The sequence below is a fragment of the Staurois parvus genome, unplaced genomic scaffold (genome assembly GCF_062004578.1).
Source record: "Staurois parvus isolate SC_StPar_1 unplaced genomic scaffold, SC_StPar_1.0 ptg000152l, whole genome shotgun sequence".
In the NCBI taxonomy this organism is placed as follows: Eukaryota; Metazoa; Chordata; class Amphibia; order Anura; family Ranidae; genus Staurois; species Staurois parvus.
The window spans coordinates 1,293,307-1,319,588 of NW_028317948.1; the positions used below are offsets into that span (position 1 = coordinate 1,293,307).

Sequence of the window (26,282 nt, forward strand, 5' to 3'; positions counted from 1 at the left end):
GTGTGACCTACTGAGGGTTGATATGTGCATTATTATGGTTTCCTGTTACTTTTGACCCAAATGATTGCGTGTGTGCGTGTATGTGTGTATATGTATATCTCTTAGTTAGCACACCTGAACATGTGGTTGGTACATGTGGTACAAAAGCAAAAAAAAAAACACCTTTAAAAAATTAATGTGAGTGGATTGTTTTTCAAAGGTGAAGCTCAAGTTAATAGTCATTGGTGTTTAAATAATTTATAAAATCTACTGGGAGCATGTCCCAATCAATAAAGATAAGGGATTAAAAATAAGATAAAGATAAGGATTGGCATCTCTAAAGATGTGGTGTCCCTACCATGAACCTATTTATAGGTTTGCATAACTTTTGCTCCCTTCAAAGTGCCCTTCTGTGGAGATATCAACCCTTGTCAAACAAAAATAGATTGTGAGTTACCAAAACGTTTTAGTATGAAACAGGGGCGGACTGACCATTTGGAAACTCCAGCACTGCCCGAGGGCCCAGGGTCAGTAGGGGGCTCCATGAGATGCCCCTGGTACCTTTCATAAGCTTTTTTGGGTGTGGTTTGAGTGTGGGCGAGGACACAGGGGCCCCATGATCCCCTAATGCCCGGGGGACCCATGAGTTGTCAGCCCGCTCCTGGTATGAAATGTTTCAAATCTGCCAAATATAATGTACAATATTATATGTGATGTTGCAAAGCTTTCAAACTTAACCTGTGACATTACTTGTCAACCACTTTGAATCTGCACCACATGTTTGTTTCCCCACTTTTTGTATAATGTGAACTGTGCCTTTTATAGGAGGGCAATCTTAATACTAAAGGTAAGAGCAACCTATAAAATAAGTCCCCCAAAGGTTCTCAAATGAACCTAATGCTAGCGACAATGGGTTTACCAACCTAGGGAAAGATCTCCTTGTGTACCCATGGGAGACAGTTAAATATGAGAGTCAATAGAAAAGCAAATAAACATTTTTCAGAAAACTTCTCTTAAATACTACAAAAGCAATAATGAAATTTAATTTTTCTTCAAAGGAGATAGTAGGGTCACTATTCAAATGAATATAGTTTTTTAATCAGAAAGTTGTCTCAGGGCCTCTTTATGGTAATCTACAAAGTTCAGAACTGCAAACTCTTTAACTTCATTGTCTGGTACAAGTGAATTTTAGGATATCCCCCTATATTTTCTCAGCTGTAGTAAAATGTGGTATTCTTTGCTGTGGGTGGCAGTAGTGGGCTACAATGACTTGTGTGAACCCTCATGTTCACAGATTTATTCATATAATCCTTTAATAGGACTACTGTTACTGTTACTAATAGGTGGCATTGATTGCTTGCTGATGCCCCCAGAAAATTTTGGGGGGGATTTTTATCAGCGTCTATTTTTATTTCATTTTTCTTTGGGCTTTATTGTAAGGAAGATCAGTCCTTTCTTTCTGCTGTCTCATCACAGCTCCTTTTTTCCAAGTATATAATAATTTTTTGTTGATAAGTCTTTTTTAAGTTTGGTGTGTTTAAAGCTTAGCATTCTATTGGTGTTGAAATGTTCTTTAGGCTGCAATAAGCTGTTTTTATGCAGTATGCTGCTGCATTGCTGTGCCAAAACATCACATCACAATGCTGCACTTTAACCCCCCAGGTAGGTCTAAAGCAAGAGGCAAAGGTGCTACTTGAGAGTACTGCCCTATATGCACGCCGAAGGCTACTGAACTGCTCTGTAATGAATATTGTGTACCAAAGTGACCACCCTCTTTTCCCCATAGTTAAAATAAAAGCTAGGCAATCACCCGCAAAAAAAGACAATGATACATAGGCCTAAAATGAGAGACAGAAATGCTACATAGTAGTAGAGGCCAAACAGGTCCTGCAGGACAACGCAGTCCACACAGTGGCCAACCAATCCAGCCAAATAAAGTGCAGAACTGCTAATGAAAAAAAAAATACACAGCCAAAAATATGCTGTCAAAGTACATTGTCACTGAGGGTGTCTGTGAAATTATGTTGTTGATTAACACCATGCTCAGCTCAGACATCACCTAAACCTGTTGTAACCTGGACTGTAGATGATAACTGCTGTGGAACTTCTTTTTTTGTTGCTGCTTTATTATCCCTCTGCAGTGTGGACAGAGTTAAACTGAATATCCATTGTTGAAGAAGTGCAGCAGCCATCTTTAACCACTTGCCTACCGGTCACTCCCCCCCCCCCCCCCCCCTTCCTGCCCAGGCCAATGTTCAGCTTTCAGCGCTGTCACACTTTGAATGACAATTGCGCGGTCATGCAACACTGTACCCATATGAAATTTTTAGCATTTGTTTCACATAAATAGAGCTTTCTTTTGGTCGTATTTAATTTTGTGCTATAAACAAAAAAAAAATAAAAAAAAAGTTTTTCTTTGTTTCTATTATACCATTTTGCAAACAGGTAATTTTTCTCCTTCACAGATGTGCGTTGATGAGGCTGCACTGATAGGCAGCCCTGATGGGCACTGATGAGGCAGCACTGATAGGTAGCACTGATGGGCACTGATGAGGTGGCACAGATAGGCAACACTGATGTGCACTGATAAGGTGGCACGGATAGGCAGCACTGATGGGCACTGAAAGGAGGCACTGATAAGCAGCATTGATAGGAGTCGCTGATGAGCTGGCACTGATTATTCTGCACTGATAGGTGGCACTGATGGGCACTGATGGGCAGCACTGACTGACGGCACTGCTGGGCATTGACTGGTGGCACTGATGGGTGGCACTGCTGGGCACAGGTGAGTGGCACTGCTAGACACTTCTGGGCACAGGTAGGTGGCACTGCTGGGCACAGGTGGGTGGCACTGCAGAGCACAGGTGGGTGGCAGTGGTGGACACAGGTGGGCAGCATTGATGGCTACAGGTGGGCAGCAGTGATGGGCACAGGTGGGTGGCACAGGTGGGCGGCACTGCTGGGCACTGATTATCAGGGCACTGATCATCACTGCCCTGATGATCAGTGCCAATCCCTTCTCTGACAATTGCCGGTTCTCGGCAGTACATTCCTCACACTGTGACAGCTTGAGGAAAGTGCAGCAGAAAGCCGGCAACTGTATTTATCTGGTGATCTGCTGTGTCATTGGACACAGCTGATCACGTGGTAAAAGGCCGCTGTAATTGGCCATTTACCATATCACCTGACAAGCTGTGACCATAGGACACAGCAATCACCATTGGCGCCAGGTGCACACCGCTGGGGCCCCGCAGGGGATGTGTTCTTGGAGGACATCCATGGACGTCCTCCCAGAACTAGACAACCACGTTGTAGCCATCCTTTGGCTATAGCGCAGTTGGGAAGTGGTTAAGGAGACCACTTTGCAAAGAAGTGTCTCCAGTGCAGGGGGCAGTCATCTTGGCTGGGTCTGAATCAATCCTGGAGGTGATTGGCTGATGCAACATAGCATGGAGAAGGGTGCCTTTAGGGTGCTGAGAGGAAAGGAGAAGGCTGGAAGCAAGCAGATTTGTGGGGGAAAGGTTGGGCTGCTGCTTGCTGAATAGAACTCTGACATAGATGACCACAATCAGGAGAGACTGCTCATCATGGAGTGTGAGATGTGATTTTGACATGATCAGACTGTATTAGAGAGCACTCCCACCACTATTGAAGTACAATCATTAAGTTATCTCATTAAGACACAATAAAAAGCTTCCATAGCATAATACTGTTTTATTTAATGAGAAAATGTAAACCCAAATCTTCAATATATACACTCACATTCTCCAATTCTTGTTCAGAGCATTTTTATTGTGTCTTAATCAAATAACTGTCCATATCTTATCTGGAGAGTGTTGTATTGCCACTTTACCTTTCGTGAGGGGAAACTACTGTGGAGAGAGGGGACGCCATTCCAAAGGAGTCTCTTGCATGGAGGATCCTAGATAGTGATCCAAAAGCGTTTTGACCCTTAGTAGGTCGAGGCATTGAGGTGAGCATGTTATTCAGCCACTTATGGATACGTGTTATTATCCACTTTATAATGGATGTCTTTTTGGAAGATTAGGTGTTTTTAAACACCATTTTTTGGACTTTCTTATTTGGCATTGGAGGAACATGCATTGTTCCTGAAGTTCTAATATATTCACGTTGGGACATTATTTAAGCACTATCACGCATGTGTTTGTGTGTGTGTCAATTTTGCACATTGATTTGCATTTTTTGTGTGTTTATATTTACACATGCATTTATTGGAATATTCTTTGGTTTATGGAATGGTCCTCATTGGACTCTTTTTTTTTTTCAGCATCCCTTGGACCAACCCAGGGTCCTTTTTTGAGCACTTATATAGTAATTTTAGGACTATTTTTGCACCTTACATTTTCAGGATCTCATTGAGATCATTTTCATTTTAAAAGTGTGGTCACTGGAGGTTTTATTTATAATTGTATATATTATTTGATCACTATTTTTCACTTATCCCTGATCCCTGTGTGATCACAGTTCATGTGTAGGGATTACAGCCCACAGGCTGCACTTGTATGATCAATGACCATTGCATATAGTCACTTTATGTGTTTGTGTTGAGTCACTTATATACAGGATTTTATGTTTTATGTATTATTTACGTATTTGTTTGTGTTAGCGCTACATAATTTTTTCTTATAATTGTTCTATAGATCTATGGGCATATGATTAGGTGTTGGCAGCTGCACTCACTTTAGAGGTATAGGGTTTAGGCAGAAGCGCAGGCGGTTTCATCTTTATTCATTGCATCTCTCAGCTCACCCCCCCATAATACACCTCATCTGGATGGATTTTGCAGCTGAGCGGTATTGTTTTTATTTTGCAATCTCAAAAAGCTTCTACCAAACGTGAGTGCTACCAACCCATTTTTATGATCAATGTGGGTGTCAAGATTTTTGCAAAGGTCTTGGGTAACCAAATAAATTGGGAAATTTCCCATCTGGCATGCAGTGATTAAGAGAGCTTTATTCCTGGCAGGTCTTCCAAAATAAATGTCCATTACCTTTTCCATAACTCACAATATCCTCATACTCACATCCATACACAAGTAATAGTGTCTTTAGACACTTTTAAAGCTTTGTACACTGCAACTTTATGGTTTTGGAATACAAATAATTGCCTGGATTAGGCTCCTCTATACTCACCCAGTAACAGAGGGTGCAAGTGAATAATCACAATCTACTCCTATTCCTGCTCATTGAGGAACAAGGCAGGGATGGTCAGATGGTCATTATCTCTCCTATTGTTTGACTTGGCTATGGAGACCCTAGCCATTCATATTTGTACTATGCCTGGTATAGTGGGCCTGGTATAGTTGGAACCCTAGAGGAATGTATTTTCTTCTACGCAGATGACACTTATGTATACACTACTGTGCAAAAGTTTTAGGCAGGTGCAGGGGCGGACTGACCATTTGAGCACTCGGGCACTGCCCGAGGGCCCAGGGTCAGTAGGGGGCCCCAGTAAATGCCCCTGGTACCTTTTTTATAGGCGTTTTTGGGTGTGCTTTGAGTGTGGACAAGGACAGGGGCTCCACGATCCCCTATTGCCCGGGGGCCCCATGAGTTGTCAGTCCACCCCTGGGCAGGTGTGAAAAAATGCTGTAAATTAAGAATGCTTTCAGAAATTGAAGTGTTAATAGTTTTTTTTTATCAATTAACAAAATGGAAAATAAATTAACAGAAGAGAAATCCAAATCAAATCAATATTTGGTGTTACCACCGTTTTGCCTTCAAAACAGTATCAATTCTTCTAGGTACACTTACACATGGTTTTTGAAGGAGCTTGGCAGGAAGGGTGTTCTAAATATCTTGGAGAACTAAGCACAGATCCTCTGTGGATGTAGGCTGCCTCAAATCCTTCTATCTTGAGATCAGGGCTCTGTAGAAGCCAAACCATCACTTCCAGGATGCCCCAAACTTGCAAGGAACCCCCGACATGCTTCACTGTTGCCTGCAGACATTCATTATTGTACCCCTCTACAGCCCTTCGGCAAACAAACTGCCTTCTGCTACAGCCAAATATTTAAAGAGTGCCATTGTACAAAGTGTTCAAGAATTAATGTTGGTTTGAAGCCAAGGGGTAGTCCCACTAACTACTGATTTGATTTAGATATTTCTTCTGTTCGCTCAATTTAAATTTTGTAAATTGATAAAAATAAATAATTAAAATATATGTTTCTGAAAGCATTCATTTCTTCGCACCTGCCAAAATCTTCTGCACAGTACTGTACTTGGCTGATCATAATGAATTCTTACATTGTCTCCTGGATATACAGTAATAGAGGAGTTTGGAGATTATTCCGGTTTCTGAGTCCACTGGGAGAAGTCCAATCTTTTCCCTTTACATCCAGTGACTGTTTAAATCATTGTTTTGCTTTGTATCTATTAAGGTACTTAAACCCAAGGAAGCAATTTAAAACTCTGCAGTGTATTATTATGTCTTTGCTAAACAAAAATTCTGTATATACAAACTATTACAATTATAGGAAAACAATACAAGACTGGTAGATATAAAGAAAACAAGCAAAATGCTAACTACTTCCTAGCAAATAAACATTAACTGTATACAATAAAACTAAACGTTACTTAGCTCTAGTTATAGCAGCTTCATGACCTCTGCGTAAGCAACCAGGACCCCAGGCTTACTCTACAAGCAGTTGCAGGAGATTGGGCAAACAGCATCAACAGGTAAAGTTATACGTCCTGTCAGATTAACCTGCCGGTCTTTTATTCGGAAAGTTGTGGGTAGACAATCTCATATGGGCATATCTTTTTTCTAAATATTTTTACTAATGTCATATAAAGTAAGGGAAACATTCTCCAAGTCAACCTCTAGAAATCACTGTTGTATCATACATGCCATTGGTCATATCAAAGGATCAAGCTATGCTGACCTCGTGACCTCTTTAGCATTTGTTTGAGAAAGTGTCCACTCAAATAACCTGATTTCTGTTTCTAAGACAAACAAACAAACAGATTAATCTATGTAAGTCTGAGAAAAAAAATCCGTAAATATATATATATATATATATAAATTTTTATTTATACATATACACACAATATATACATATGCAACACAACCATACACCCATCTTCGCACTTTCATGTTGTACACTCCTTTAAATATCTTGAAGTTGTGGTACCATTCCTTTAGCAACCTTACAATTCCAGGTGATCTCCCATTTGTAACAAGAAAGTAACAAAATGAATGGATCACCCACTGAACTTGATGGAGCGAGTTAACATAATAAAAGTAATCTTTTTGCCCAAACTACTCTACATTTTGGCTAAATCCCCTTCTAAAATACCATGTGGATCTTAAAACAAAATTGATGCTATCTGCTCCACTTTTCTCTGGCAAAAATGGATCCCTAGAATTGCTTTAGAAATTCTCAAACTATCCACTCTAAGGCAGGCCTAGTTTTCCTGCTTTTTATGTCTGTTATCTGGCTTCTTAACCACTTCAATACAGGGCACTTTTACTCCCTTCCTGCCCAGGACAATTTTCAGCTTTCAGCGCTGTTGCACTTTGAATGACAATTGTGCGGTCAATGCAACACTGTACCCATATGAAATTTTTATAATTTTTTCACACAAATAAAGCTTTCTTTTGGTGGTATTTAATTACCACTGAGTATTTTATTTTTTGCTGAATAAAACAAAAAAAACCCTGAAACGTTTGAAAAAAAATACTTTTTTGTTTTTCTGTTATAAAATTTTGCAAAGAAATAACATCTCTTCATAAATTTAGGACAAAATGTATTCTGCTACATTTCTTTGGTGAAAATACCCCAAATTAGTGTATTTAAAATTTTTGGATCTATACACCACCACAATGGATTTGAAATGAAACAAACAAGATGTGCTTTAACTGCAGACTGTCAGCTTTAATTTGAGGGTATTACATCCAAATCAGGTGAACGGTGTAGGAATTACAACAGTTTGCATATGTGCCTCCCACTTGTTAAGGGGCCAAAAGTAATGGGACAGAATAATAATCATAAATCAAACTTTCACTTTTTAATACTTGGTTGCAAATCCTTTGCAGTCAATTACAGCCTGAAGTCTGGAACGCATAGACATCACCAGACGCTGGGTTTCATCCCTGGTGATGCTCTGCCAGGCCTCTACTGCAACTGTCTTCAGTTCCTGCTTGTTCTTGGGGCATTTTCCCTTCAGTTTTGTCTTCAGCAAGTGAAATGCATGCTCAATCAGATTCAGGTCAGGTGATTGACTTGGCCATTGCATAACATTCCACTTCTTTCCCTTAAAAAACTCTTTGGTTGCTTTTGCAGTATGCTTTGGGTCATTGTCCATCTGCACTGTGAAGCGGCGTCCAATGAGTTCTGAAGCATTTGGCTGAATATGAGCAGATAATATTGCCCGAAACACTTCAGAATTCATCCTGCTGCTTTTGTCAGCAGTCACATCATCAATAAATACAGGAGAACCAGTTCCATTGGCAGCCATACATGCCCACGCCATGACACTACCACCACCATGCTTCACTGGTGAGGTGGTATGCTTAGGACCACGAGCAGTTCTTTTCCTTCTCCATGTTCTTCTCTTCCCATTACTCTGGTACAAGTTGATCTTGGTCTCATCTGTCCAAAGGATGTTGTTCCAGAACTGTGAATGCTTATTAGATGTTGTTTGGCAAACTCTAATCTGGCCTTCCTGTTTTTGAGGCTCACCAATGGTTGACATCTTGTGGTGAACCCTCTGTATTCACTCTGGTGAAGTCTTCTCTTGATTGTTGACTTTAACACACATACACCTACCTCCTGGAGAGTGTTCTTGATCTGGCCAACTGTTGTGAAGGGTGTTTTCTTCACCAGGGAAAGAATTCTTCGGTCATCCACCACAGTTGTTTTCCGTGGTCTTCCGGGTCTTTTGGTGTTGCTGAGCTCACCGGTGCGTTCCTTCTTTTTAAGAATGTTCCAAACAGTTGTTTTGGCCACGCCTAATGTTTTTGCTATCTGTCTGATGGGTTTGTTTTGTTTTTTCAGCCTAATGATGGCTTGCTTCACTGATAGTATCAGCTCTTTGGATCTCATCTTGAAAGTTGACAGCAACAGATTCCAAATCCAAATAGCACACTTGAATCAAACTCTGGACCTTTTATCTGCTCATTGTAATTGGCATAATGAGGGAATAACACACACCAGGCCATGGAACAGCTGAGAAGCCAATTGTCCCATTACTTTTGGTCCCTTAACAAGTGGGAGGCACATATGCAAACTGTTGTAATTCCTACACCGTTCACCTGATTTGGATGTAAATACCCTCAAATTAAAGCTGACAGTCTGCAGTTAAAGAACATCTTGTTCGTTTCATTTCAAATCCATTGTGGTGGTGTATAAAGCAAAAAATGTTAGAATTGTGTCGATGTCCCAATATTTATGGGCCTGACTGTATACAGTTGTGTTCAAAATAATAGCAGTGTGTTGAAAAAAGTGAATAAAGCTCAAAATCCTTCTAATAGCTTTTATTTCCATACACACAAATGCATTGGGAACACGACACATTCTATTCCAAATCAAAATATGAAGAAATATAGATCAAATTTGTGTTGTTCCTCTAAAAAAATTGAAGAAAATAGAATATTAGACTGTTTAAAAAAAAAGCAATGTTTGTATTCTTCTTTACAAACGCAAACATTCACTATATAAACTGAAAAATGTTTGAAGATTTTGCTTTCCTTTGAATCACTTAATTAATATTTAGTTGTATAAGCACTGTTTCTGAGAACTGCGTACATCTGTGTTGCATGGAGTCAACCAACTTCTGGCACCTGTGAACAGGTATTCCAGCCCAGGATGATTGGACTACATTCCACAGTTCTTCTCTATTTCTTGGTTTTGCCTCAGAAACTGCATTTTTGATGTCATCACAAGTTTTCTGTTGGATTAAGATGCGGGGATTGGGCTGGCCACTCCATAACGTCAATCTTGTTGGTCTGGAACCAAGATGTTGCACGTTTACTGGTGTGTTTGGGGTCTTGTCTTGTTGGAACACCCATTTCAAGGGCATTTCCTCCTCAGCATAAGGCAGCATGACCTCTTAAAGTATTCTGATGTATTCAAACTGATCCATGATCCCTGGTATGCGATAATTAGGCCCAACACCGTAGTATGAGAAACATCCCCATATCATGATGCTTGCGTTACCATGCTTCACTGTCTTCACAGTGTACTGTGGCTTGAATTCAGTGTTTGGGGGTCGTCTGACAAACTGTCTCCGGCCACTAGACCCAAAAAGAACAATCTTACTTTCATCAGTCCACAAAATGTTGCGCCATTTCTCTTTAGGCCAGTCAATGTGCTCTTTGGCAAATTGTAACCTCTTCAGCACGTCTTTTTTTCAACAGTGGGACTTTGCGGGGGCTTCTTGTAGATAGCTTGGCTTCACATAGGCGTCTTCTAATTGTAACAGTACTCACAGGTAACTTTACACCTTCTTTGATCTTCCTGGAGCTGATTGTTGGCTGAGTCCTTGCCATTTTGGTTATTCTTCTATCCATTCGAATGGTAGTTTTTCGCTTTCTTCCACATCTTTCAGGTTTTGGTTGCCACTTTAAAGCATTTACGATAATTTTAGCTGAGCAGCCTATCATTTTCTGCACTTCTTTATATGTTTTCCCCTCTCCAATCAACTTTTTAATCAAGGTACGCTGTTCTTCTGAACAATGTCTGGAACAACCCATTTTCCTCAGAATTTCAGAGAGAAATGCATTGTAACCAGCATGTACAACATTTGCTGCCTTCCTTCCTTAAATAAGGGCAATAATTGCCACCTGTTTTTCAAAGAATGAATGACCTCACTAATAGAACTCCACACTGCTATTATTTTGAACATACCCCTTTCAATTAGTGATTCAATTACACAGAATCAGCAGCATGCATGTCATGACTGTTGGGTCTTTTGGATTTCTATTACTCTGCTACATCTGCTAGTAAATTATTTGCCATGTAGAAATATAATTTCTACCAAAAACAGTGATTGATCAGGTTAGTGATGTCTGACTGCTAATATTTTAAACACAACTGTATCTGACAATTGATCAATCCTGATGTACTGACAGCCCATCTAATTTCTTGGGGCCCAAAAACACCAGGATAGTACAAATACCCCCCAAATCACCCATTTTTGGAAAATAGACAGTTCAAGGTATTTAGTAAGAGGCATGGTGAGTTTTTTGGAGGTTGTAATTTGCTGTTACAATTTTTTGGAAAATGTAGAAATTAAAAAAATCTGCTATAGGCTGGGCAGGAGGGTGGTAAAGTAATACTAAAGGCTTAAATTGAAAAAAAAAAAAAAAAGAAGCATGTTATACTTACCTGCTCTGTGCAGTGGTTTTGCAAAGAACAGCACGGATCCTCCTCTTCTCGAGTCTCCCGCCGTCACTCCTGGCCTCTCCCTCCTATCGGTTGCCTCCACAGCAAGCAGCTTGCCAATGGCTCCTGCTGCTGTCTCAGCCAATAAGGAGAGGGAGTCCTGGGATAACCATGACTCCAGTGCACATAGCTGGATTGTGAGGTGGCTTAGGTGAATAGGGGCTGGGGGGTGGGGGGTGTTTCACAGAAAAGGTTTTTTACCTTCATGCATAGAATGCATGAAGGTAAAATACCTTGAGCCTTTACAACCACTTTAACTTTTCCATAATGTTTGGGTTAACCCATCACCAGATAATGCATGCACCACTACCGAAGCAGCTATAAATCCTTGCATAATAATGTCCATAGACGACAGGCCCCTCCTTTATATGAAACCACCCTGTTATGTTCCTGCCTTTCCATATTTCTCAATATGCAATAACGTATTTTATTATAAACACTGCACTGCGCTTGTGTGACAATGTAAAACTAAATCAACATAAAAATACATATAAACAATGTGCACTATAATGTATAGCAAAACAACTAAAAGTCTATACATCAGTGAAACAAGTCCTATGTCTCACAATATCCATTGCACTAGTGGAAACTGAGCATCTAAAATCAATAAAACACTACATGTTCAAAGAATCTTCATATGTGATCCACCCAGTTCTGAAACCAACTCGCCAAACATATGAGCTTACCAGAGGAAATGTGACTCCCAATATATGAGAAGTCAATCAGTGCTATATTCATCCGCCAATCTGCAGTCAGTGTATGGGAGTAAATAGCCACCACTTCACAGATATAAAAAAATATCTCTGAACTGATGCTCAGAAAAATAAGAAAAGAAGAGCACCTTCTCACATAGTGTAAAATTCAGATACAACACCTCCTTTGCGATTAGGTACCCAGATCAGTAGAGGGCCGTTGGATCAATAGTATACGGGTGTATGGAAGTTCGTCCCAGACCGATCAAAGGCTGTGCAGCTCCAATACAAAGCTGGGGAAGCTTGATACAAACTGTAGTGGAGAACAAAAACAGAGTGAACCAGTGTTTCACATTACCTCAGTAAACAATTAGAAGATTTGATGAAGATGCAGATGAAGAAGGGACCCCCCCCCCCCTTCAAAATGCGTCAGTGTCACTCTGAGAACTTCCCCTTCAGATGGGATTCACATGTGTCTCCTTATCGTAGGATGAGCTTTTGGATTTTATATGCCTGTTTTATTATTACTTTTGGAGTATATCTCCTAAATCAATAAATCTACTAACCGTTTACCGAGGTAATGTGCAAGGTTGGTGCACTCTGTTATTGTTCTCCACTATAGTGTAAAATTCTCCATACACATGAAGTACTACCTCCACAGGAGCTGCTATATAGTGAGTATAACAAGCATGCTTTACTGCATTAACAGACTGCTTTTACTGTTGTGGGATTAGTAACACTTTAAGTAGCAGCCTTGAGCAAAGTCCCAAAGTCAGAAAGGGGAAACATTGTTCTTCAGAACACAAGCCAGCATCCCCTTGTTTCAGACTCACGCTGAATATAAAGCATCGGAGGGGTAGCAAAGCACACATAGTCCTCAAGATCACTCGGTGTATGTACTCACATGGCCCAAGAAGAGAATGGTAGCCTCCTTCCAATCTTCTAAGAGATGCCCTCCTGTGATACCAGACAGAGCTTCCCTCATTCAGCTTACTGAAGAACCAGAGTCACTCTCTCTTACTTTAGGCCCTCAGGTCACCCACCTGAGGCCACATGGCCACATGCCTTCCTTCAGGCAGGTACAATCCTCTCTAGGAAGGACCCAGGGCTCAGTATGACCAAAGAATACATACCCTCTTCCAGTATCCATCAGGGCTGCACTCCCTGGGATTGGCTGGAGTAGCTTCAATATTCATACTGTGTTCTGCATGAGTTCCACCTATACATCCAGAACCTTCCTAGGTTACTTGGATACAGAGGAAGCTAGAGGCAGAACTAGCACCACTTGAACACACTGAGCAAGCACTACTATAAATTTCAGCTCTCTGTTAAGCAGAAAACCTAGTTAAATTTTCCTAACAGTTCACCTGTTAAGCAGAGGAACCAACTATAATCTGCTTATCCTAGCACCTACCTAGTAGGGTGCTACACACAGTTTATTAAAATGGTTAAAATCACTTACAAACACATAGAAGATTGACATTAGAGATGAGCGAATCGAACCAGGCGAAGTGGAATTCATTTCGAATTTCAGGAAAAATTTGATTCGCGGCGAATCCGAATATTAGCATACTTCGGGTGCGCGAATCGGATTTTTCCCGATCAGCCGGCAAAAGTGTCCCTGCAGAGAGCTCCGCTATTTCTGACAGTTCTCTGACAGTTCCTTCACATGTACAGCGGTTGAAACATTGTATCTATTTGTTTCCATTTAGGATACAGATGTTTTTATTCGGAAATAGATACAATGTTTCAACCGCTGTAAATGTGAAGGAACTGTCAGAGAACTGTCAGAAATAGCGGAGCTCTCTGCAGATACACTTTTTGCTGTACTGGAATACTTCTTCTTTTCATTCTTCTTTTCATTCTTCTCATTCTTCTTTTCATTCTTCTTCTCATTCTTCTTCTTCTTTTCATTCTTCTTTTCATTCTTCTCATTCTTCTTTTCTTCTTCATGAAAAGAAGAATGAGAAGAAGAATGAAAAGAAGAATGAAAAGAAGAATGAGAAGAATGAAAAGAAGAAGAAGAATGAAAAGAAGAATGAGAAGAAGAATGAAAAGAAGAATGAGAAGAAGAATGAAAAGAAGAATGAGAAGAAGAATGAGAAGAATGAAAAGAAGAATGAAAAGAAGAAGAAGAATGAAAAGAAGAAGAAGAAGAATGAAAAGAAGAATGAAAAGAAGAAGAAGAATGAAAAGAAGAATGAAAAGAAGAATGAGAAGAATGAAAAGAAGAAGAAGAATGAAAAGAAGAATGAGAAGAAGAATGAAAAGAAGAATGAAAAGAAGAATGAGAAGAATGAAAAGAAGAATGAAAAGAAGAAGAAGAATGAAAAGAAGAATGAGAAGAAGAATGAAAAGAAGAATGAGAAGAAGAATGAGAAGAATGAAAAGAAGAATGAGAAGAATGAAAAGAAGAATGAAAAGAAGAAGAAGAAGAATGAAAAGAAGAAGAATGAAAAGAAGAATGAAAAGAAGAAGAAGAAGAATCTTTTCATTCTTCTCATTCTTCTTTTCATTCTTCTTTTCATTCTTCTTCTTCTTTTCATTCTTCTTTTCATTCTTCTTCTTCTTCTTTTCATTCTTCTTCTTCTTTTCATTCTTCTCATTCTTCTTTTCATTCTTCTCATTCTTCTTTTCATTCTTCTTCTTCTTCTTTTCATTCTTCTTCTTCTTTTCATTCTTCTTTTCATTCTTCTTCTTCTTCTTTTCATTCTTCTTTTCATTCTTCTTCTTCTTTTCATTCTTCTTCTACTTCTTTTCATTCTTCTTTTCATTCTTCTCATTCTTCTTTTCATTCTTCTCATTCTTCTTTTCATTCTTCTTTTCATTCTTCTTCTCATTCTTTTTTTCATTCTTCTTCTTTTCATTCTTCTTTTCATTCTTCTCATTCTTCTTTTCTTCTTCATGAAAAGAAGAATGAGAAGAATGAAAAGAAGAATGAAAAGAAGAATGAGAAGAAGAATGAAAAGAAGAATGAAAAGAAGAATGAGAAGAATGAAAAGAAAAAGAAGAATGAAAAGAAGAATGAGAAGAAGAATGAAAAGAAGAATGAGAAGAAGAATGAGAAGAATGAAAAGAAGAATGAGAAGAATGAAAAGAAGAAGAATGAAAAGAAGAAGAAGAATGAAAAGAAGAATGAAAAGAAGAAGAAGAAGAATCTTTTCATTCTTCTCATTCTTCTTTTCATTCTTCTTTTCATTCTTCTTCTTCTTTTCATTCTTCTTTTCATTCTTCTTCTTCTTCTTTTCATTCTTCTCATTCTTCTTTTCATTCTTCTCATTCTTCTTTTCATTCTTCTTCTTCTTCTTTTCATTCTTCTTCTTCTTTTCATTCTTCTTTTCATTCTTCTTCTTCTTCTTTTCATTCTTCTTCTTTTCATTCTTCTTCTTCTTTTCATTCTTCTTCTTCTTCTTTTCATTCTTCTTTTCATTCTTCTTATTCTTCTTTTCATTCTTCTTTTCATTCTTCTTCTCATTCTTCTTTTCATTCTTCTTTTCATTCTTCTCATTCTTCTTTTCTTCTTCATGAAAAGAAGAATGAGAAGAAGAATGAAAAGAAGAATGAAAAGAAGAAGAAGAATGAAAAGAAGAATGAGAAGAAGAATGAAAAGAAGAATGAAAAGAAGAAGGAGAAGAATGAAAAGAAGAATGAAAAGAAGAAGAAGAATGAAAAGAAGAATGAGAAGAACAATGAAAATAAGAATGAGAAGAAGAATGAGAAGAATGAAAAGAAGAATGAGAAGAATGAAAAGAAGAATGAAAAGAAGAAGAATGAAAAGAAGAAGAAGAATGAAAAGAAGAATGAAAAGAAGAAGAAGAAGAAGAATCTTTTCATTCTTCTCATTCTTCTTTTCATTCTTCTTTTCATTCTTCTTCTTCTTCTTTTCATTCTTCTTCTTCTTTTCATTCTTCTTTTCATTCTTCTTCTTCTTCTTCTTTTCATTCTTCTTCTTCTTTTCATTCTTCTTTTCATTCTTCTTCTTCTTTTCATTCTTCTTTTCATTCTTCTTCTTCTTTTCATTCTTCTTCTTCTTCTTTTCATTATTCTTTTCATTCTTCTCATTCTTCTTTTCATTCTTCTCATTCTTCTTTTCATTCTTCTTTTCATTCTTCTTCTCATTCTTCTTTTCATTCTTCTTCTTTTCATTCTTCTCATTCTTCTTTTCTTCTTCATGAAAAGAAGAATGAGAAGAAGAATGAAAAGAAGAATGAAAAGAAGAAGAAGAATGAAAAGAAGAATGAAAAGAAGAATGAGAAGAATGAAAAGAAGAATGAAAAGAAGAAGAAGAATGAAAAGAAGAATGAGAAGAAGAATGAAAAGAAGAATGAGAAGAAGAATGAGAAGAATGAAAAGAAGAATGAGAAGAATGAAAAGAAGAATGAAAAGAAGAAGAAGAATGAAAAGAAGAAGAAGAGTCTTTTCATTCTTCTCAGTCTTCTTTTCATTCTTCTTTTCATTCTTCTTCTTCTTTTCATTCTTCTTCTTCTTTTCATTCTTCTTTTCATTCTTCTTCTTCTTCTTCTTTTCATTCTTCTTCTTCTTCTGAGGATGAGGATGAGGATGAAGAAGAAGAAGAAGCAGAAGTAGGATGAAAATAAGAAGAATTCCAAGCCGGCAAAAAGTGTATCTGCAGAGCTCCTCTATTTCTGACAGTTCTCTGACATTCACATTTACAGCGGTTGAAACATTGTATCTATTTGTTTCCATTTATGGAAACAAATAGATACAATGTTTCAACCGCTGTATGGAGTGAATGTCAGAGAACTGTCAGAAATAGCGGAGCTCTGCAGATACACTTAGCGGAGCTCTGCAGATACACTTTTTGCCGACTTGGAATTCTTCTTATTTTCATCCTACTTCTTCTTCTTCTTCTTCTTCATCCTCATCCTCATCCTCAGAAGAAGAAGAAGAGGATGAGGATGAGGATGAAGAAGAAGAAGAAGAGGAAGAAGAAGTAGGATGAAAATAAGAAGAATTCCAAGCCGGCAAAAAGTGTATCTGCAGAGCTCCGCTAAGTGTATCTGCAGAGCTCCGCTATTTCTGACAGTTCTCTGACATTCACTCCATACAGCGGTTGAAACATTGTATCTATTTGTTTCCATAAATGGAAACAAATAGATACAATGTTTCAACCGCTGTATCTATCTGCAGAGCTCCGCTAAGTGTATCTGCAGAGCTCCGCTATTTCTGACAGTTCTCTGACATTCACTCCATACAGCGGTTGAAACATTGTATCTATTTGTTTCCATTTATGGAAACAAATAGATACAATGTTTCAACCGCTGTATGGAGTGAATGTCAGAGAACTGTCAGAAATAGCCTATTTCTGACAGTTCTCTGACATTCACTCCATACAGCGGTTGAAACATTGTATCTATTTGTTTCCATTTATGGAAACAAATAGATACAATGTTTCAACCGCTGTATGGAGTGAATGTCAGAGAACTGTCAGAAATAGCGGAGCTCTGCAGATACACTTAGCGGAGCTCTGCAGATACACTTTTTGCCGGCTTGGAATTCTTCTTATTTTCATCCTACTTCTTCTTCTTCTTCTTCTTCATCCTCATCCTCAGAAGAAGAAGAAGAGGATGAGGATGAGGATGAAGAAGAAGAAGAAGAAGAAGAAGAAGTAGGATGAAAATAAGAAGAATTCCAAGCCGGCAAAAAGTGTATCTGCAGAGCTCCGCTAAGTGTATCTGCAGAGCTCCGCTAAGAAATAGCGGAGCTCTGCAGATGCACTTTTTGCCGGCTTGGAATTCTCCTTCTTCTCATTCTTCTTCTTCTTCTCATCCTTCTCTTTCTTCTCATCCTTCTTCTTCTTCTCATCCTTCTTCTTCTTCTCATCCTTCTCCTTCTTCTCATCCTTCTTCTTCTTCTCATCCTTCTCCTTCTTCTCATCCTTCTTCTTCTTCTCATCCTTCTCCTTCTTCTCATCCTTCTTCTTCTCATCCTTCTCCTTCTTCTCATCCTTCTTCTTCTTCTCATCCTTCTTCTTCTTCTCATCCTTCTTCTTCTTCTCATCCTTCTCCTTCTTCTCATCCTTCTTCTTCTTCTCATCCTTCTTCTTCTTCTCATCCTTCTTCTTCTTCTCATCCTTCTCCTTCTTCTCATCCTTCTTCTTCTTCTCATCCTTCTTCTTCTCATCCTTCTCCTTCTTCTCATCCTTCTTCTCATCCTTCTTCTCATCCTTCTTCTCATCCTTCTCCTTCTTCTCATCCTTCTCCTTCTTCTCATCCTTCTCCTTCTTCTCATCCTTCTCCTTCTTCTCATCCTTCTCCTTCTCCTTCTTCTCATCCTTCTCCTTCTCCTTCTTCTCATCCTTCTCCTTCTCCTTCTTCTCATCCTTCTCCTTCTTCTCTTCCTTCTCCTTCTCCTTCTTCTCATCCTTCTCCTTCTTCTCATCCTTCTCCTTCTCCTTCTTCTCATCCTTCTCCTTATTCTCATCCTTCTCCTTCTTCTCATCCTTCTCCTTCTTCTCATCCTTCTCCTTCTCCTTCCTCATCTCCAAGGGCATTTAAATTAAAGGTACAGTGTTCTGCACTAATATAAAGGCTCTCTGAAGCCTAGAAACCCTTTTTATAAGTTCGAATTTCTTCCTCAAATTCGGCGAATCAGCCGAATCGAATTTTTGAATAATTCGCTCATCTCTAATTGACATCAAACAAACCACAAATCCCATGAATCCAATAGCAGCTGCACATGCATGGTGACCTAATATCCAGCTCCACTGTCCGCATTTCATCACATATGACATCATGAGGTACAGAAGGGACGCCAATCACCTCATCCTTATATATTAAAGCAGAAAAAATACAAGAAACTGCTCTCACTAATAAAAGTGAATTGTTGCACCGAACCTCATCTTGTATAATAATGTATCAGCAGTATGATCTCCTTGAATTATTAGAACCATAGGAATGCGACAATGTACCACTCATTATTCATAAATTACACAGACCCCAAATTACCTAAATGGTTGACTAATTGTTCTTAGGATTCTGGCGGTTGCCAACTCCTTAACAACCAATGACTCATCCCTACTGCTGACAGCACGGATGAGTCACAGTAGTAAACCCGCATCTCAGAATCACATGTAAACCACATCAACTTGCAGGACAGCTGCCCCTTTAAATCACACTGAAAACAGTATTTAAATCGCACTGCATCAGTGTGAACCTAGACTAACTGACATCTCTAAGATCATTCCTTTGATCTGCAGATGAATGAACAGAAAGATGCAAATGTAGAAATATGTTACATTGTATCTTTATATAATCATGGTCTGAAACACTGTTGTTTATAACCACTATCAGACTGATCCTTTGACAGCTATAGCTGCTGACTTCTGTGATATATTGTAACGCCAGCAGAGAGGGAGTGCCAGAAGCAGGGCAGACCAAATGGACATGCTACACATGCCCTGTGTATGATTAAATTTTTTTGGACATGTATAGCAGGCCTAAAGTCTGCAACTACTTAAACATCAGCAAAAAAGGTAGTAGTCATGTACTGGACTATTATATGTAAATATAGTTTCTGTAAGTGACAAGAGCAGAAACAATAGAACCATAATTCAAGAGCTCACAGTCCCCAAAGAAAAGCACTCAAATTAGCATTCAGACTTTCACTATAATGGCATTGGTAGCCAGACACGTCAGACCTCAAGAATCTTTATTGATCCTGGCAAAAAACAACCCTTGCTGCATTTCAGTCAGTTATTAGCACAAAAGGTAGTTTGATTGTATATTTATTTTCTTAGGTAGCCATTTTTAAGGGGTTGCCACTTTAGCTATTTATAATAGACTCACAGACCACTGTAGCTGACATCAACAAAGACAGAAGCAGAGGGCAACACTGTGTTGCTAAGAAAACATGCATTGATTACAAAGTTAGAAACCTCCTTAGGGATGGCATAGCAGGCTCTTCAAGGTATCTCCAGTTCAACAAAATACCCCACCCTATTAGGTAAAGCTGAAGTCAATATTTGAATAATATAGTGTCTTATTGTTTCAGAGATCCTAGGTTCTCTAGAAGATAGTTGATGATATATGCAGGTACCTTGAACACTGCTGCTATTACAACTCAAAGTCATTTTCTGTAATAACTTTTGCCAAATAGGTGTTATTGCCAAATAGGGTCTGTCCTTTCCCTGAATTACAATCTGAGGACACAAAAACCAACACTGCCAAATATTTTCTTCTATTTTATTTAATTTTAATAACCAGTGTATAGTAGATCAAGCATAACTTCTCCTAGGAGAGGAGCAGGGTCTGACAGTTGGCGCTATACACAACTAAAAAAAAAAAAGTTGATTAAAGACAAAAGATATTGTCTTGTATTCTATGCTATTAATAAATGGGCATGAGTTCCACAGATTTCAGAATGGAAAGGTCTATACTAGAAACAGTGTGACATTAAACACCAACTTTACTATAGGAGGTGTGAGAAGTTTGTGTACATCACTTTGATTCTTTTGCTAAAAGGGATTTGCCTTGTAAATGTTTTTATTAAAAGATGTTAAATTAAAATTGTCACATGAAATATGTAGGTGCCTTCACATGTATTAAATTTACATCTAATTTTTAATGGTGCAAAAAAAAAACCCAATTTGAAATGAAGAACAGGATATTTTTAGATTTTCTAAAGACTTAAGAAAATAAAAATATTATTACATTACGGACAGCTAAAATTGCAAGTGATTACCATTAAACAGCATCAGTCAAGTTCCTGAGAAATGGAAATAGGTAGACTTACCTTATGTTGCCAAACTGGACATAATTCATGATATTGAACTCAATGATTAAACATGAATTGTCAGTTTAAACTGAGTTAGTTGTATTGTGTTACAGTTGTTTTTTATACTTACATGTTATTTTTGTCTTTCCAGACCCCAGCAGCAATGTTACTTATGCCAATGTGATAATGCCAACTGTGTTTGGAATCATTTGTTTGTTGGGGATAATTGGCAACAGCGTCGTCATCTACACAGTCTTCAAAAAGTCCAAGTTCCGGTGTACCAGCAGTGTTCCTGATATTTTTATTATTAATCTGTCAGTGGTAGACCTACTTTTTCTTCTTGGAATGCCCTTCCTAATCCACCAGCTACTTGGTAATGGAGTGTGGCACTTTGGTGAAACCATGTGCACTCTTATTACAGCGCTGGATACCAACAGCCAATTTACTAGCACTTACATACTCACTGCCATGTCTATTGATCGCTACCTTGCAACAGTTTATCCTTTCACATCAGCAAAGTATCGTAAGCCTCCTATAGCCATTATGGTCATCTGTATCCTTTGGGTATTGTCTCTCTTAAGCATCACACCAGTATGGATGTATGCCAGACTTATTTCACTTCCTGGGGGAGTGTTGGGATGTGGAATCACACTCCCCAATCCAGAAAGTGATATTTATTGGTATACCTTGTATCAATTCTTTCTTGCCTTTGCCATACCTTTTGCAGTCATCTCTTTAGCATATCGGAGAATTCTGCTAAAGATGGCATCGTCTGAAGCCCTCACAGCCCAAAGGAGCTCCAGGATACGTACAAAGAAAGTGACTAGGACTGCTATAGCAATTTGTTTGGTGTTTTTCATTTGTTGGGCTCCATTTTATGTACTTCAGATAATCCAGTTGGTTATGGACCAACCTACATTAGCCTTCCACTATGCTTACTGCGTGGCAATCAGTATGGGCTATGCAAACAGTTGCATCAACCCTTTCATCTACATTATTTTATGTGAAACATTTAGGCGTAGGTTCATTGTCTCTGTTCGGCCAGTAGAGGATCACCCACAAGGCAGGATCAGGATGAAATTTGGCACCGATCCCCCTTCAGGAAGTGGACAGCCATTACTTCACCTTGTCCCTGTATCCTCAGGCAGCTAATCATACCAGGTGTATTTACAAAATTGACTTCAATTCTCTTTTGTATTGAAACAAGTTGTCATTTTAAGGAGAATACTGATAAGAATGTACCAAGCTCTGCTACAAAAACCCCATGCCATGTATTAATTAGGGTAAACTCTTGTAGCTCACCATTTGCACAGTTTAATTGTTTGTGTACTTATGTTAATTGAAAACAAACTGCTTGCTGTAGACTTCTCTTTCCTATGTTCTTGAAGTTCTCATTTTCTGCACACAAAAAGAATGTAAAAATGCTTTCACTCATCACAAGCCTGCTTGTATGGCAGTTTTTTCGCAATTCATACCCATGACTCTCCACTTGTGCACATTTTCTATTTCCAACAAAACAAAATGTCAAAATGTATTTTTGAAGTTATTTTTTTTTATCCTTTGTCACAATGGTAGAGTCAGTTTGTCATCTTGAAAAAGACAGAAAAGACGCGTATGTCATATATAAGAACTAATTAATTGCTGAAAAACAGCATTGTCCTGTATTGTGTCTAAGTTATAGTCCAAGCCTTTAGCCATTGGTGATGTTTTATGGCAATTGAAGTTAATCACATATATTATTAATTACTTGATAATGTGGAGTTTGCCAACCAGATTGACTAAGGAATGTTAAATGTAAAATATCAACTGGCCACAAACTGATATTATTATCACAAGAATTGTGTAGAAATTATAGTACTGAAAGTCCCATTTGATATGATAGACAGGTGCCTTAAGTCTCAAGTATAATTTTTGGGGGGTGTTAAAGGGATTTACCATTTTTACTAGTGAAAATAGAAAATATAATAACAAAGGATTAGAGGGCGTATCCTTGGTTAGACCCTTACTGGTCAGTCAGTTGGTCTCTGTCATTTATAATTTAACAAGAGGTATGTGGCATTCATGAAGCTGCATGGCATAATTGGTTTCCTCTTTATTACTCATTGAATGTAACATCTGAACAGCAAAGACAGGCAACCAGCAAATCTTCAGCTGCTATGGAACTACAGGTCCTAGCATACAGTAATTTGACAACACCCATACGTCCTTTTAGTTGAAAAGTCATGCTCAAACTTGTATGTTCACTAAAGCTGAAGGTCTGCTGTTGCCTATCACTGGTCTAACAGAAGACCTGCCTGCGTGAACTTTAGGGTCCAATCACACCAGAATGTTAATGTGCATTACGTTAAATCAGTCTATTCATTTGAATGGCTTGGCAATACTCCAAAATGGAACAAAAAGTGTATATGTACCATTTTTTGTGATCAGGGCACCACAACTATGCATTGTGGTGTGTTGCATCACATGTGTGTCATTACTGCCCTGCCTCCCAACCTCATCCAATCAGAGAACACTTTGCTTTCATTCAGAAAATGCAAATCAGTCTCTGAATGGTGCTGGTGCAGAGTGACCAACCTCCCGTGTTCAGAATGCAGCAGGGCAGCCACTCGGCACGGAACCTGGAAGCAAGTGTAGACCACTGGAGCAACTTGTCTATTCCAGGAGGATCATCCAGGTATGGCATATATATTTGTACAAGTTGGATCAATGTAACTGTATATGGAATATACATGCCTGGAAATCTTATCTATTGACCAGCCAGATTCAAACTTTAAGGAACCAAAAGGAAAAGTATGACTGGTTGGCAGGATCAGTACAGAAAGATCTTTTCTTAAGTTGTTAAATAAGTGTAATTTTATCAAAACCTGAGAGGACCAGGGAGACATTTTTTATACAAATGTTAATTATGCCTCATGGAAATGTTTGATATAAACCAAAAGACAGAACACCGGCTAGAAATGTAAAATTGTAATTATTTTGATATTTTTCATTCTCATTAAAAGAGGAAGACTTCACAAAACATGTATGTGTTCTAAAGCTCTTCTATAATAGGATCATCGGCACATTAACATAAATAGCCAAACAGTGAAAGTGGGTGCAAGTAATTACATACAGCATAGAAAAAAAGGTAAAATTGAATTTGCTGTTTGATCACACAATAAATGGGAAATATATGTAATCTAAGAGACCTTTGACTGTGGAAAGATTGTTGCTACATCATTTCAGAACCTGCTTACTTTCTGGAAATTTTACAGAGTACAGTCCCTTCTCTATAGAGAATGATTAAAACAAATCCACTGAGTGGCAGTTGTGTATGGTAAAATGACTGGATTTGTTTTTAACTACAGAAAGTCCACAATCCCTTATGTACGCTTACCTTACCTTTTGCTAAGCTTACCCACCTCTGAAAGGTGAACTGCAATGGATCACTTTTGAGAGGTATCACAGATACTTGTAGACATTCAGTAGGCACTACTGCTGCCTCCTGGTGTTTGGTTTTTTTTTTCTTTTTTTTAGTTTTTTCTTCTAATTGCCGAATGGCACATTTACATTACGGAACTACACCACACCTGCAAGTCAAAAATGTGGTTGCGGTGTGGCCCTAATGATCTCAATGGGTGAGTTTGACAGGTAATGCAATCTACATCCTAAGGCTGGCCATACACTATACAATTCTCTGTCCAATTTCTGCCCAATTTCCTTTAGGTTTATCTTCAACTATGTAGTGAAAGAGCCTGCCTAATTGGATACAATTGAAAGTGTTGTTAGGTTTGATCTCCTATTATATGGTTTTTGGTAAATCTAAACAAAAAATCTCAAGAAAATTGGGCTCTTGTTCTTACTGCCTCTTGGCTGCCAGAGTGAAAGAGCTCTAAGACAGTTTATCCAAAAGTGATCTTTAAGCTATATGTTTGTATTAAATCATCTGTCGTGGAATTTCAGTGGTGAAATCTACTTGCCAAAGTTCTGGGTGCATTTTATGTCCACGTTCAGGTGTTCCCATCTGCATCCAAGTGCCCACATTCATTTTGTTTCCTTCTTCACAATTAAAAAAAAAAAAAATCAACAGTGAGACTGGAACTCCTTTGCAATGGCCATGAGAGATGTGCAGACCTGGTAACTCAGTTGTTAAATCTCGCCAAAAGAAATATTACAGGATACACCAAGAACTGAAATATCTTTAATAAAAGATACAATTGTATCTGTTTCATGAATTAAAAAAGTACCTCTGACAGAAATGTGTAATGTTGTATATACTAGACATCATAAATAAATAATACAAAACACAGTTTCTAACTGATCTGTACTACATCAAATATACATAAAGACAAGAGATTGGGGATAGAATTATAAAAATAGTCACCTTTCACAAATCTAGACCTGGCACATTCCAGTAGCTGGGATGTCCTATGCCCTACATTTCACTCAACCTTTGTCTAGGGATGTTTTAATGTAATAAAATGCTATTTCAAATCAATGTATAGTATACAAAGCAAAGTTTTAAGAATGGAATGTATGGAGCTGTAGAAATGCTATAAAATGACAGTGGTTACAGGAGGCAAAAGGTGTTTTCTCCTATGAAGCTAGTGAGCTCTGAATTGTCATTGATATATGTATAATTATTCCTTCTAAACTAGATGAAAACACTATCTGGGTCACATACTGTATATGTTGGTATTCTTCCTTGCTCTGGGCATGAACAATTTATATGCTTCCTTCCAATATGTGAGATGGATGAAGCTGCCTGCACTGTAAACAATATAGGAAAAGACAGGAGCAGAGCTTCACGGTAACAGAAATCCAACACATTACTGACATGTTGTCCAACATTTTATTTGTGCTGGGCAGTTTCAAACTACTCTGTCAATAAGGGGCTTCATAGTGGAGATGTACAATGGTGCTTGCATTATTTATAGTGTATTGGGACACTACATTCATCTGTTTATGTCTGCTGCAGGCCAGTGTATCGAGTCATAGTTGGAGCTGGATTGAGACAAAACAGATTATTAGCTTTGAGCATCCCATCTTAAGCCACTTTCTATAGGAGTACCCTGTTCACATATTACAAAAATATAAGAAACATACCACACAAAATATTTAACCTCAAAGTCATCTTCCATATTACTACTTTATTCCTTGATTAACTGTAATCCTTTTCACAAAGTTTATCCTTCCTTACAGCGCATTAAAATGTAAATGATCCCACCTTTCATTGAAAAATAAACAATAGTGCTGCACTGGTTAATAAACTACAATATACCTAATCACCCATATGGAAAATTAGCTAATTAGTGAATATATTCAAAATAACATGAATAAAAACACATATATATATATATATATCTATATATATCTATCTATATCTATATATATATCTATATATATATATATATATACAGTTGTGACCAAAATTATTCAACCCCCACTGAAATTGAGTGTTTTGGCCAGTTTGACATTGCTTTTGATCA

At 38.1% G+C, this 26,282-nt stretch overlaps 1 protein-coding gene across 1 annotated transcript in view; it reads left to right on the forward strand.

The window, feature by feature from the left end:
• LOC149463768 (melanin-concentrating hormone receptor 1-like) overlaps window positions 1–23,835 on the forward strand; it is a 38,129-nt gene extending 14,294 nt beyond the window's left edge. Inside the window, exon 2 of the mRNA XM_089674788.1 lies at window positions 20,966–23,835. Within this exon, the coding sequence (XP_089530914.1) occupies window positions 20,966–21,966 (1,001 nt within the window). The 3' untranslated portion in view covers window positions 21,967–23,835. The remainder of the gene's footprint in view (window positions 1–20,965) is intronic.
• The last annotated feature ends 2,447 nt before the right edge of the window (window positions 23,836–26,282 follow it).